Below are 12,397 nucleotides of genomic sequence, written 5' to 3'. Positions count from 1 at the left end.
CGCTTAAATAAACAATAACTGTATTTATTTTGATTTAAATTGCGAATCATATTTATGAAACCCTTTACTATTTATATATTAGCTAGAGGTGACAACACTAATTACGCGCAATAAAATACTAAAACACCCTACACCGTACATTTAAGAAAATACCAAAAATACCACAGTGCAAACAATTCGCGCCGCTTCCCAACACTGTGCGAGGAGGCTTCCTGGTGAATGCCAAACAAACCGATTTCAATTGACGGAACGATTTCAAGCCGCTAAAATGGCAAACGTGCGCTGTTTACACAAGCTAGTCCGCCTGCAGAAGCTCCTGCTGCCGCTCAGTAAGTAATGTGAATCCCCCATTCCGCCTGTTAACCGCTAATTCGCCGCGTGCGCTCATTACGAAAGAGAGCCCGCAACCCGAGGAACAGCTGTTCGATCGAGTAGTGCGTGCGTGCGAAAGAGAGGCGGCGAGAGTGAGTGAGTGAGAGGAAGTGTAAAATGCTGACTGCCGAATGCCGGCGGCCTTAGAATTCTCGACACTTTTCAACGAATTTACAAAATCCCAGTGAAAATACAAACAGAGAGCTGAATAGAATGCAGGAGCAGGAGATGGAGGTGGACACTACGGAGTTGGCGGAGGCGGCCAACTTGCTGCAGCTCGTCAAGCAGCTGCTGCTGGAGAAGGCCTACGACGGCGTGCGAACGCTGTTCCAAAGCGCCCAGGAGGCGGCGCGGAACACCCGGCTGCTGGGCCACATAGCCATGGATCTGTACCACGACGTGTGCTCGGTGAACCTCACCGACGAGGTCCACTCGCAGGAGCCGGGGCTCTTCGACTGCTCCGACGAGCTGCTCAAGCTCCTGGCCCAGTTTGCCCCCGTCCAGGAGCTCATGCTGGAGCTGATGGAGCGCCTGGAGGAGAGCAGCAGCATCAATGTGTTCGGCGCCCACCTGCGGGCCCTCCAGGTGGTCCTGCAGCGCCAGGGACGCGACAAGCCGCAGGCCGTGGAGTGGAGCCTGCAGAGCGTCTTCACCCGGCTGCGCGAGCTGCCCCTGCCGCAGTACCTCTCCGAGGGCTACGACGAGGCCCAGGCGCGCCTCATCGAGCAGAACGAGCAGGTGGAGGACCTGCTGGCCCACTACATCACCGTGGGCCTCTTTCGCCAGCCGCTCTGCGCGGAAATCGTGCAGCAGGATGTGCGAACGGCCGGCCAAATCTTCAGGGACTGCGGTCTGAACCGGCGCAACGTCTTCGCTTGCTTCTTCATCCAGCTGCTGGGTCGCCCCCTGGCCCTGCTGGAGATGAGCCACGTCAAGGAGGACCTCACGCGCACCTATGTGCAGCAGGTGACGGATGGCCTGAGCCGGGATGCCAGCCAGTGCCTGGGCGATCCCTTCTATCTGCTCAGCCTCGTGGAGCAGCGTGCCCGGTGGCTGCGCAAACTGGATGCCGCCAAGGGCGTCTACGAGATGAGCTGCCGCAATGTGTTCCTAATCGAGGAGAAGCTGCCGCTGCACGCCGTAGCCATGTACTATCACTCGCTCTTCGTGGGCAACCAACTGCCCGCCAACGCGCCCAGGATATATGCACCTCTGTTCCTCTTCGAAACGATTGCCTATCTGGCGGAAGTGCTGCTCAGGCAGGCGGAGCCACCACTGCAGTATTGCGGCCTCCGCCTGGTGGAGCATCTTCTGGGCACCCTTATTGAACCAGTGCCCGCCAGTTCCCTCCAGCTGGACGTGCACAAGCGCTTCTGCGAGGCCCTCTGCAAGATTGTGGGCTACTCGCCGCAAGTGGCGCTTCGCCAGCTGGGACTCCACGTACTGCGGCAGTACATACTGCGCTTCGACGACCAGGGAAAGTACCTCATCCTCAAGAATCTGCTGGAGACGCTGCAGCACGACGGTCTGATGGGCTACCTGGGCGGAATGTACAAAGATCTGGTGGATAAGGCGCTGAAGGAATCGGGACCATTGCCAGAAGTCTACAGCGGAAAGCTGTTCCGCGAGATGTTGCTGCTGTGCGTGTGCGTGCTGCCCCATGACGTGAAGTCCGATCTTCTCCTGCACTCCGATCGCCTGTGCCATGCCCTCAATATTCTGCGTTACTTTGCGGCGAGGGACAAGACGGATGTGACCGGCTTCTGGCAAGCTCTGCCGGATATTGTGAGGAGATTGCTGGATCCCCTGGGCAAGGCGCTCAACTTTTCGATGGCCCACTACAAGGCGTACAAGGAGCGCGTGGAAAGGGGCCAGAGCGCCTCGGACGACGAGCTGATGCAGCGCCAGCTGAACATGCTGGCCGTGAACATAACCAACAGCGGAATGGCCGGCGGCGACGCGGACAGCCGCTTGCCGGATATTGGACGCCAGGAGAAGCTCGATGTGCTGGCCAGCTCGATTACCAGTCTGGAAAACCTGCAATCGTTGTATCTGCGCGCCAGCGAGGTCCTGGAACTGTCTGCCCGCCTTCGACGGAACGCCGCTTCAGCGGATGCTTAGCTTGTAGTTTGTCCATAATGAAAGCGAAATGATAGCGTAAACTTTGTGTGTAAACAGAAACGAAAACGAAATCGAAACCTAAGCTGATCTTTGTGGTTTGGGGGGTTCTTGGCTGGGGGCGATAATTAACCGACTAATTGAGCCAGTTGTGCGGTGCTAATAAGCTGCGAACTCTAGCTGTTGAATTCTAGATGCATCTACACATTAGAATGCGTACTTAACACCTTAACCGGGTAAATAGAGGTCGAAACTGTGCTCTAGGTTATTTTGCAAGGTATATCGTACAAGCTCAGAGAAAAATGTTGAATTTTGAATATGGGAATCGTTTAACCACCTTTTAGTTTTTTTTGTCCACTTCCAGTATCGAAAATATTGGTTGAATTTTTAAAATTTTTTTTTGCTGGGAATCGTTTGTCTACCGTTTGCCTACCATTGCCCACCTTTAAGGATTTAAAAAAGGCAAAACTTTAGAAAATACAACACTTTTACGTTTTTACAAAATTTTAAAAAATAAAAAAAAAGGTTTTTTTTTATGGAATCGTTTGTCTACCGTTTGTTTACGTTTCTCCACCCTTTGGAATTTTAAAAAAGACAAAACTTTAGAAAATACAACACTTTTACGTTTTCAGTAAATTTCGAAAAACTTAAAAGTAGAAATTTTCCAATTTTTTTCATGGAATCGTTCGTCCACGTTTGTCTACCCTTTGGAATTTTGAAAAAGTCCAAATTTTCAAAATTGCAAAGGGTGGACAAACACGAACAAACGGTTGACAAACGATTCCGTAAAAAATTTTTTAAAAATTGGTTCAAAATTGTAATTTTACCCGACCCAGCTTCTCTGAGCTTATCGTACACCTATAAATGAAGATAAATATTTTATTTGGGCTAGGTATTGAACTCAAATAATTAAAAAATTATTATTACAAAGGTGTCAATTTATTGCAGGTGCGCAAAGCTCCCGCTTGGCTCCATTGCAGCCAAGGCCAATGACTTTCCTATTGGCAAGGAGCTATGCCAGGGATGAGAAGACCACCAACCTAGACGACTTCCGGGCCCGCGAGGAGCAGCGCGAAAAGGAGAGGGATGCGGCTGATGAGGCGGCTGCAAAGACAAGCCAAAAAGAGGCAGGAGGATCTACAGGATCGGAGTCAAGCGGGCCGCAGGACGAGGCCAAGCAGGCCAAGGTGGATGCCATTCGGGCCAAGATACTGGACGCTGCCCTGCAGCACGTGCCACAACAGGGCTGGACCCGACAGGCCATCGTTCTGGGCGCCGAGGAGAGTGGCTATCCCAGCGTGGTGCACGGCATGTTCCCCGAGGGTGGCTTCGCCCTGGTCTCCCACTTTAACGGAAAGTGCAACGCACAACTGGTGGAGAGCCTGCAGCAGAAGACAGATGGCGGAAAGCAGGCGGTGGAGGATCCGCTGGACTTTCTTGTGCAAGCGGTGCGTCAGCGCCTGGAAATGGTCACCCCCTACAAGAGTCAGTGGCCCCAGGCGATGGCCTTGATAGCCCAGCCCCAGCATGCGCCCACAGCCCTGGCCCAAGTGCTCACCCTGGTGGATGACATCTGCTACTACTCCGGGGATCGATCTGTGGATGTGCGTATTTGAAAATCATTATTTGTGCTTAAGGGGGGGTAGGGTCTTTGACACCATAAAATCGACTAACTTTCGATTTTTTCTATAAAAACTGGTTGGATGGATTTAATTCAAACCTTTTGTATATTATTAAGTGACATTTAGGTAACATCCACCAATTTTTATAGACGATACTATCGGCTAATATATCGGTGGCAAAGCGATTGCTGCAACTCCTCCGCTAAAAATGATCGGATTTCCATTTTGTTTTTACATTTCGCTTAAGAATTAAAAAAGCCCGCCCCCTGGGAAGCTCTTTTTTTAATTTTTATTTTTTACAATTCTTTTTTAAGGTCCAAAGTCAAAAATGAGTTTTTCAGCTAATAAATTTGAATTTCGGCATAAAAAAATATTTAAAGTTAAAAAATAAATAAAAAAGCTTCTCAGGGGGCGGTTTTTTTTATGCAGAAAAAGATTCGACTAATTTTAAAACGATCAGTTGAGCCATTTAGAAATGCCGATGAACACGGACTTTCAAAACGTGGTTTCGAGAAAAACGCACTTAAAGATGCACTTATGCATAACATCTAAATTTGTTTTCCGATTGACTTTAAACTTTTTTTGTATAATCATAGGATGTTAATCTACAAGAAAAAAAATTAAAAAATAAATCGATTTTTTTTTGCAAGACCCTACCCTTTCCTTAATAGTATTTACTCGTATTTCAGTTCGGTTGGTACACGAGACGCGTTGGTCTAGCGACCATCATGAAGATGACCGAGCTGTACTTCCTGCAAGACACCTCTCCAGGACACGCTCAGACATGGGACTTTCTCAAGAACCGAATGGACGAGGCTGTGCAGCTGCAAATGATGCTATCCCAGACTGAGGGCATGACGCACACGTTCCAGCGTTCCTTTAATTCGGCGTTCATAACGGTGAGCTACTGCTGAACTTATCCTACTTTTATTCAACTAATGGCCTTCTATTCTGCAGGCGCGTAACATACTCGGTCTGGGCTATAATCGTAATTAGCACGGAAATATACCGATCCCGTGATCAGTTGCCTCGAGTGCCGCATGCAGTCCAAAGATAAATAATTCTAGTGGGAAAGGTGCTGCTCCCACTTGAAGATCTACACTTATGTTTACCTTAAATCCATATGTATATATGTGCATATAAGTACACCCCTGTACAACCCAATCGAAGTTGTTAGCTTTCGCGGATTTTCTGGGGAGGAAATGTCGAAGACCCAACTATACTTTGTTAGACAATAACTTTTGTTTCCTCACTTTGCCAATATTCGCAGTCTGAAACTGCAAATAAAAGGGAAACGGGAAACCCAATAACTTATTAGAGTTTGAACTTGTTTATTTGTTTATCACATTATCGTATCTAATTTTCTGAATGGTTTGCTTTGTCCGATCGCTGACTAATTGCGCGCATGACCTCAGTGCTTTTAAGGTTGCAGTTTTAACGCTTGAGTGATTATTCACAGATAAATTGTACGGAAAATGAATGGCTAGAGGTAAATTTAAGAGTCAAGTTAATAAGTGGAAGGGTAAACGAAGTTATTTATTTATTTTTTTTAGGTTTATTTTTCAACCATTAAATTCGACAGCTGCTCCAACAAATGGGATTTGGATAAGATGCCATATTCAATGGTTAAGATTTCCTTTTCTCGGGTGGCAAGGATTTAATGCTCAGCCTGGTGGACCCTCGCGATTTTCTTGGCATATGGCCGAACATATCGCCAAACTCGGCATCGCCGAAGGACTTTTCGCTGTGCACAGACAACCTCCTTCGCAAGCTGCCCAATCTCCTCTGCTGCTCTGAATTTCTATAGTGGCGCACTCGGCCCTTGGCAATCCGGCCATCCGGCATCAAGCGAGTTGAGTCTGGGTGGCGGGACAGCCAGGTGGAGCTCTTCCTTTCATCAAAGGGCTCATGGTAGAGCGTCGGCATCTCGGTGTGCAAATAAGCGGTCTTCGGTTTGATGGGGTTTTCCCTGCCTTGGACTGAATCGTGCTTATAGCGCTTGGGACTTGGTATATCTATCCCAACACTGGTTGCTGGAATGGACCTTCTATTATTTGATAGGATGGATTTTGTACTGGATCTCAAATTGGTTGTAGGGATTGAGTTCATATTAGTAGGAGTTCTAAAAACTGAACTCTGAAGTGATCCCATGTCCGCGGATGATATCATTATTGGGTTCTTGGGTTCCGTCACCTCCGAATAGAGATCGGATATACTTCTCACGAGCCAAGGTGCGCTTTTCTTCTTCCACTTGCCGAATAAATTATTGATTTCCAGTTCGTTGAGGGATCGCAGAAGTTTTGGAATGGACACCACATCGCTGTCCCCGAAGAGTTCCCTCAACAGTCTTACCAGTTCATCTTGTTCTCCCAACAGGGGCAGAATTTCTCCAAGATCTTCACCGTTTCCGAACCACTTGTACTTCCGATTCAGCGCCCTTAACCGAAAGATATAGTCCTGCATCATGTGGAGCAGCTTGCCTAGAGTTTCCGGAGCCATGGGATCGCTGAGGTAGCCGTTATTATCGAAAAGGGTGCTGGTGGAGAAGAGGTCCTGATCCGGAAATCCAGTTAAAGGCACTCTGAAGCTCCTGCGTTTCCGGGATATCATCATCACTTTTCCATAGTTGGCATACAGCAGGCGTAGCAAAATATAATGAGCTGCTTCCGGCGATCGATCCAAATGATTTGCCAGGGCGTAGATGACCCGACGGTTGACCTCCAGCCAGCGGGGTGGCAGGTTGACACAGGGATCGGGCGGTGGCTCCCGATCCCGGCCCCTCACGAAGGGATTCTCGGCAAAGGGACGACTGCCCAGTGGACAGCAGCTGGAGATGGTGCGGACCGGGCAGTGCGGACAGCTGTAGGGAATCGGAGGACATGGTGTCCTTCGCAGGCGGCAGCAGTGGATGCACATCGGTTGTGGTGGTCAGAAGTAGTATTACACTGTGAACAAGCCAGCTTGGAACGACTTTCAATTTGGAATTTTCATAGATGATGACGAATGAACGTCCTAAAATCCATATCAACCAGACCCTATCTATGGCGCAGGTGGGAACAATCATGTTGAAATGGCAAATAATTGTGGTCTCAATGAATAGTTCTTCAAAAATCGATGACAAAAATGGCAAAGCTATTTAAGAATCCTTCCACTTAATAAGTAAAGTCAGCGGTATTTTCTTAATCTATCTTACTTTTTATTTCCATTTAGAGTTTTCTGCCTTTCAGCGTTGTCTGATTCGGAACTGGAATTCTACGATACAATAAGTTCTCCAACAATATGGTATTGCACTCATTATTCATCTTCTAAAACTAATGGAGACTAATTCAAGGGCTCTAAGTATGGCTCCTCCTCGCAGGGCAGTTGATCCACCTTACTGAAATTGGGCCACTGGATTAGTTAAAAAATAGTTTTGAAATGAGGACAGCTCACCTTGGAAGAATGTCAGAGGACTTTAATTTTGATTCAGTTGCAGCGTGCAGTTGCTTCAGCCTTTCTGGCACATCCTTTGTGGCCGATATCATGGCTCCTAGTCTCTCCTTCAGGCCGGAAAATGTGGGTCTGTGTGATGGCACTGAATTCCAGCAACTTTCCATCACAGAGAACCTACAAATGTTACGAAGATTTTTCAACACTTCTGAATAACTTTATGATCTCTTCGCCTACATTTCCTCTGTGCATCCCTCGGGTCGCTTCATCCGGTGACCGTGGCGCAGAAGCTGGAGGAGATCACTGGGTGACACCGATGGGTACGGCATTCCGCCTAGCGTGGTGATCTCATAGAGCAGCACTCCAAACGACCATCTGGAAAAGTGGGAGATCAGCTAAGAGTTCGCTTCGAATTAAGGACCAAACAAATCCTCACACGTCGCTCTGGCTGGTGTACACCTGGTGGGTGAGGGACTCCAGGGCCAGCCACTTGATGGGCAGTTTGCCACTTCCTCCGGACTTCCGGTACACATTCTCATGATACACATCTCGACTTAGCCTTAAAGGGTATGGGGAATGTTATAAGGCATCACTAAATTCAAGACATAACCCACCCAAAATCTGCAATCTTAATGCTGCGATCTAGGGAAATCAGAACATTGCGGGCAGCCAGATCACGGTGCACTACTTTGTTTTGGGCCAGGAATTCCTGAAATCAATAGATTATGTTATAAGTTCTACATTTTGGAGAATCAGTGAGATGATCACACCATTCCAACCGCCACTTGTTGGGCAATGTCCAGCAGATCTGCATATTTCAGTGGTATTCTCGGTTTTGCATCTGACGAGTCGAGGCAATCAAAATATTCCTTGTTCTCGAAGGTTCGCTTCTTGTCCTCGATTTTTAGTTCCTTTCTACGCTCTTTCCTGAGCTCTGGTCCTAGCTTCTGTTTAGTCAGATCCCTCGGAATATCACTACCCCCGATGTTTTCAATGTCCTCCAGTCCGTAACCCTTGTTGTCGGCTGCATTTGTGATCCGAGTGAGGGTGTAGGTCTCCACCCGACTGCTGGTTTGTGTCTGGTCCGCTTCACTCTCCTCCTCCACGGTGGACAACATCGAGTTGTTGATGTCTTCTATGCGGTCATGGATGGAACTACGACGGTGGCCCCTTCGGTTGTCCACATTCTGCTCCAGGTTCTTCTTCAGGCCAATGGCATTTTGCTCTTGCCGGAACTTCCACTCCTCCCTACGACAGGAGGCAATTAGTTTTTATTAACTTATAAGAGGAACAACATACCGTAGGAAATTCTGCAGGCTTCCAAGGCTGCAGTATTCAATAAGCAACATCATCTGATTGCTGAAACGAGTTGAGTATCCTACGATACCGACTATATTTGGGTGTTTGCCCACGGCTTTGAGCATTTGGATCTCGCACTTGAATGCATACACGTCCTCGTCATTCGGTTCGTCTTTAGAAAAAGAAATACTCCATAAATTGAGTTCAACTTTTAGTACTTCTAGTACTACCTTTCAACAATTTTACGGCCACCTGGCGTTTCTTGTAAACTCCGCGACGCACCAAGCCGAAGGCTCCCTCGCCCAGGACATCTTGGAGGAGCACCGAATGAGGCTCCACCTCCAGCTCGTCCTTTATATCCAGGCTCTCGTTGGCCGACAGGCTGACCAGCAGGCCACTGCTGTCCATCAGCGAGATGTGGAAGTCACTGGCCTTGGCATTCTTGGCCTCCATTTGCAAGGCCTGAACATCCGACCGATTCCGTCTGCAGAAGGTCACGCAGCACAGCATCAAAATGCAGAAAATGGGCACGATAATAAAGAGTATCAGCTTAACCAGGTTGCCCTCTGTTCGATAGGAGAAATACAAAAGAAAGTTGGAATGGGTTATCATCAAGTGCGATTTCTCAATGTTATGATAAGATCCTAGTTTGCTAAGTTAAATTGTTCGGGAAGACAAATTCGTTTTCTAATTTAAGTTTATATTACGAACGAAGAATATTTACAGAGAAAAAATCTTCAGCGAGAAATCCAAAAGAGAAAGGTTGTCAGATCAAGTTAACTAGAACATTGTCTTTAGTTAAGAGTTTTTGGTCAGTTAAACATTAACTTGGTATTAGTTATGATCAGTTATGATCATTTTCTGATCAATCAATATAACAGAACGACAAAAGTTAAAGTGACATTGAGAAATCGGCCATAATAACGGTTAAAAGGACTTTTTTGGAGGACCGTTGCAATAAGTTTGGATTAATTTCCATCTTTTATATCTTAGCTGGGAGAGCATTTACTTACCACTCAGCCAGACATCTCGCGGCACCTTATCCAGAGTCAAGCCGGAGACATTCTTGCCGCCTGCCGACTGCGCCACCAAATGCACTTCGAAATGGGAGCCCAGCACCGTGATCCTGGGCACGAAGAAGTGGCTCTTGTTTTGGTCCAGAGTGAAGTTTATATCCTTACCTCCCTTAAACAGATCGAAGATATGGAGTGTGTAGTTATCCGGCAGGTGACTGGGGCGCGACCAGGAAATGTTCAGAGCCAAGGTATTCGGCAAATACTGCTCCTGCGTCACACTCAGATTCTCCGGCTTATGAGGAGCTATCGATCAGTTTAAAAATAAAATAATGTTAGCTAAATATTTGAAAAAGCAAGCAACTTACGGCAGAGGGTGTAGTTGAAGGGATACCAATCTAAGCAGCTTGGAGCCACGACCGGCAGCCATCGCACAGCGCTCTCAAGTCGGTTCATTATGTTGACTGTTCTCACGCCCACGCGATAGTGTTTGTCGAACTCCAGGTTGTCCACCGTGTGCCTGTATAGCCTTCTTCTCTGGAGGAAAAGGTTGAGTACTCTTGACCTTAACAGGGGTACCATGGTATACTTACATCTCGGAATTGCACCACCCGCGGCTCGTCCATATTCACGCTGTTGGTCGAATAGGACACCATGTCAAAGTAGCAGTTTTGTTCTGCAATGGAATTCAGTTGAGGAAGGATTAGGGGGTACATTCTACTGATGAGGGAACTCACCTGCCGATGGCTGCCACTCGATCTCAGCAGCAACGTGATGCAGTTCACCCGACTGGGGGACAAATCGCATTAGATTCACTTCTCCCATTTTGCTGGGTTGGTAGCCTCGTATGAGGGTGGCGAAGGTCTGGTCCTTGGCTATCAGCGAGTAGCTGGCATCCCCGTGCATCGCCATTGCGGTGACATTGTAGCTCGAGTTGGATTCCAGGCCCGGAAGGATCAGAAAGTTATCATCAGACTGGAGGCACAAAATCAATGGATTTAAAATAAACACTAGTAAATAATTGTGAAGATAAACATAATACCAGGTAAAGTTTGGTCTCTGGAATATCCTCCTTGCTGGCATCCACATCCACCTTGATTATGTAAGTGACATTTGGGGCCGACTCATTTCCCCTGCTGTGCTGCACCCAATCGATGTGGAAAACAATCTCGGACTCTGTGCGACACAGCATGTTCATCTGGAAGTTATCCTGCACTTTGCGTAGAGCTCCGGGAGCTGTCCCATTATGCCTGCAGTCCTTGAAGCAGTTTCGAAAGTCCTGAAGAGATTATAGAGAACTTGAGGAATTTCTTGTTTTTCAAGGCCAAAGCAAAGCATTATTTCTATCCATTTAATTAAAATAAAAATGGCAATTTTCAGGGAGATATAGTCTCATACCATCTGGCCCTTTTCCAGGCAGTTCTGCGTACACGCGGTCACAGTGAGCAGCTTTTCATCTTGGAAGATTTGGTCCATTATCAGCACTTCACCTTGATTGCTTCCCACGAAAAACCAAAAGAGAAATGCGTATTTCGCATAGAAAATCAGCATTTTTCTTTGTTTTGCTTCCAAATCAACTTCTTTAGCTTTTCGTTGTGTGCGTGTATTGGAATGAAAAATATATTTGTTTAAAGCTTCTTTCGGGTTTAATGCACTTTTGCCATGCACTTTGATCTTCCTTTACTTCTACTGCAGTAATTTTAATAGTGCCCACTAGACTTGAAAATAGTTAATTTTTAGGATCCCACTTTCGGAGATAAAAACCAAACCGCTGCTCACGGATTATCTCGCCGAACTGAGGCCCAAAATGTGACAGGGGAAACCGACGAAAAAGGAATGATGAAAAACGGTGGACTCGCTGAATATATTTTGCGCATTTTGTTTTGATTTGATTTCCACTTCTTCATTGCACTGTATTGGATCGTATCGGATTGGACTAGGGGTCATTTGAAATGCAAAAATCCAATCGGTACTTCGTCATCGTAGCCCCAAGGAGGATTGAGCAATTTGTAGGCATTCCCTTTGACAATTTGTATTGGTAATCTGATTGAACAACATTTTTATTATTATTAGTTCTTATTTATTGGGAACTATATGGCATAAAGTCTTGACTCGCCGTTTAAGTTTTCGATATTTTTGGCGCTAAAAGTGCATTCAATGCAACAAGCCGATAACCAAGCACAAAGTGTTGGCTAGTGCTGAAACACATTCCATCCCTAAAAACTTTCAGAAAGGGGCGCCAGTATTTGAATTTAAGCTTAAAAAAACTTTGCTAATTTCGCATACATTGTAGGTTTTACATAAACCCGCTTTCCTTGCTTCCATTTCGATTAGAATAGATCAGTAGCAAGCTCTTAAACAGGTATTCCTCGATAAAGACTTGCAAATGCACATGACCTCAGCTGCCTCTGTTTCAGTTTATATCGTATAGAACCCGCAATTACGTCGGTGACTCAATTGTTGCATCGCATTCGAGTACTCGTAATACTCATATGGGAATCTCGTGCATTGCTCTCTGACTTTTCAGTTTCGCTTGTTTAGTTA

At 46.7% G+C, this 12,397-nt stretch overlaps 4 protein-coding genes across 5 annotated transcripts; 2 read left to right on the top strand and 2 right to left on the bottom strand.

Moving 5' to 3' along the window:
- Positions 1-188: 188 nt before the first annotated feature.
- Positions 189-5,429, top strand: Coq9 (ubiquinone biosynthesis protein COQ9, mitochondrial). Of its 2 annotated transcripts, none has more exons than XM_017157091.3 (4): positions 189-329; positions 3,439-4,094; positions 4,802-5,011; positions 5,070-5,429. In XM_017157091.3, the coding sequence occupies exons 1-4, from the start codon at positions 269-271 to the stop codon at positions 5,106-5,108; spliced, it is 966 nt and encodes a 321-aa protein (XP_017012580.2). In that variant the 5' UTR covers positions 189-268; the 3' UTR covers positions 5,109-5,429. The 2 variants fall into 2 exon arrangements, with proteins under 2 accessions (XP_017012580.2, XP_070068977.1); XM_070212876.1 differs by lacking the exon at positions 189-329 and adding an exon at positions 3,233-3,382.
- LOC108067841 (glomulin) lies at positions 325-2,575 on the top strand. Its single transcript, XM_017157089.3, has one exon. It carries the CDS (start codon positions 586-588, stop codon positions 2,491-2,493), a length of 1,908 nt encoding a protein of 635 aa, XP_017012578.2. The 5' UTR covers positions 325-585; the 3' UTR covers positions 2,494-2,575.
- Positions 5,424-7,201, bottom strand: LOC108067843 (uncharacterized). The gene has a single exon (XM_070212874.1). It carries the CDS (start codon positions 7,026-7,028, stop codon positions 5,739-5,741), a length of 1,290 nt encoding a protein of 429 aa, XP_070068975.1. The 5' UTR covers positions 7,029-7,201; the 3' UTR covers positions 5,424-5,738.
- An 85-nt stretch (positions 7,202-7,286) lies between these two features.
- tor (tyrosine protein kinase receptor torso) lies at positions 7,287-11,921 on the bottom strand. The gene is made up of 14 exons (XM_017157088.3): positions 11,252-11,921; positions 10,896-11,132; positions 10,591-10,828; positions 10,447-10,529; positions 10,222-10,390; positions 9,854-10,159; positions 9,071-9,406; positions 8,841-9,012; positions 8,312-8,789; positions 8,156-8,250; positions 7,978-8,100; positions 7,779-7,916; positions 7,545-7,718; positions 7,287-7,488 (listed from the first exon to the last, which is right to left on the bottom strand). The coding sequence occupies exons 1-14, from the start codon at positions 11,402-11,404 to the stop codon at positions 7,434-7,436; spliced, it is 2,757 nt and encodes a 918-aa protein (XP_017012577.3). The 5' UTR covers positions 11,405-11,921; the 3' UTR covers positions 7,287-7,433.
- Positions 11,922-12,397: the final 476 nt, after the last annotated feature.

The sequence above is a fragment of the Drosophila takahashii genome, chromosome 2R, assembly GCF_030179915.1.
Source record: "Drosophila takahashii strain IR98-3 E-12201 chromosome 2R, DtakHiC1v2, whole genome shotgun sequence".
Taxonomy (NCBI): Eukaryota; Metazoa; Arthropoda; class Insecta; order Diptera; family Drosophilidae; genus Drosophila; species Drosophila takahashii.
Note: the sequence above shows the minus strand (reverse complement) of the source record. Positions and strands in the feature narration are given on the sequence as shown.

Bases quoted from the DNA above. Each gene is read 5' to 3' on its own strand.
- tor (XM_017157088.3), bottom strand. From the start codon at position 11,404: ATGCTGATTTTCTATGCGAAATACGCATTTCTCTTTTGGTTTTTCGTG. The intron at 8,251-8,311 runs GTGTGATCATCT...TATTGATTTCAG, and splicing joins AACAAGTGGCGGTTGGAATG to GAATTCCTGGCCCAAAACAA. The intron at 7,719-7,778 runs GTAGGCGAAGAG...TAACATTTGTAG, and splicing joins GAGGGATGCACAGAGGAAAT to GTTCTCTGTGATGGAAAGTT.
- Coq9 (XM_017157091.3), top strand. From the start codon at position 269: ATGGCAAACGTGCGCTGTTTACACAAGCTAGTCCGCCTGCAGAAGCTC. The intron at 330-3,438 runs GTAAGTAATGTG...AATTTATTGCAG, and splicing joins GAAGCTCCTGCTGCCGCTCA to GTGCGCAAAGCTCCCGCTTG. The intron at 5,012-5,069 runs GTGAGCTACTGC...TCTATTCTGCAG, and splicing joins TTAATTCGGCGTTCATAACG to GCGCGTAACATACTCGGTCT.
- LOC108067841 (XM_017157089.3), top strand. From the start codon at position 586: ATGCAGGAGCAGGAGATGGAGGTGGACACTACGGAGTTGGCGGAGGCG.
- LOC108067843 (XM_070212874.1), bottom strand. From the start codon at position 7,028: ATGTGCATCCACTGCTGCCGCCTGCGAAGGACACCATGTCCTCCGATT.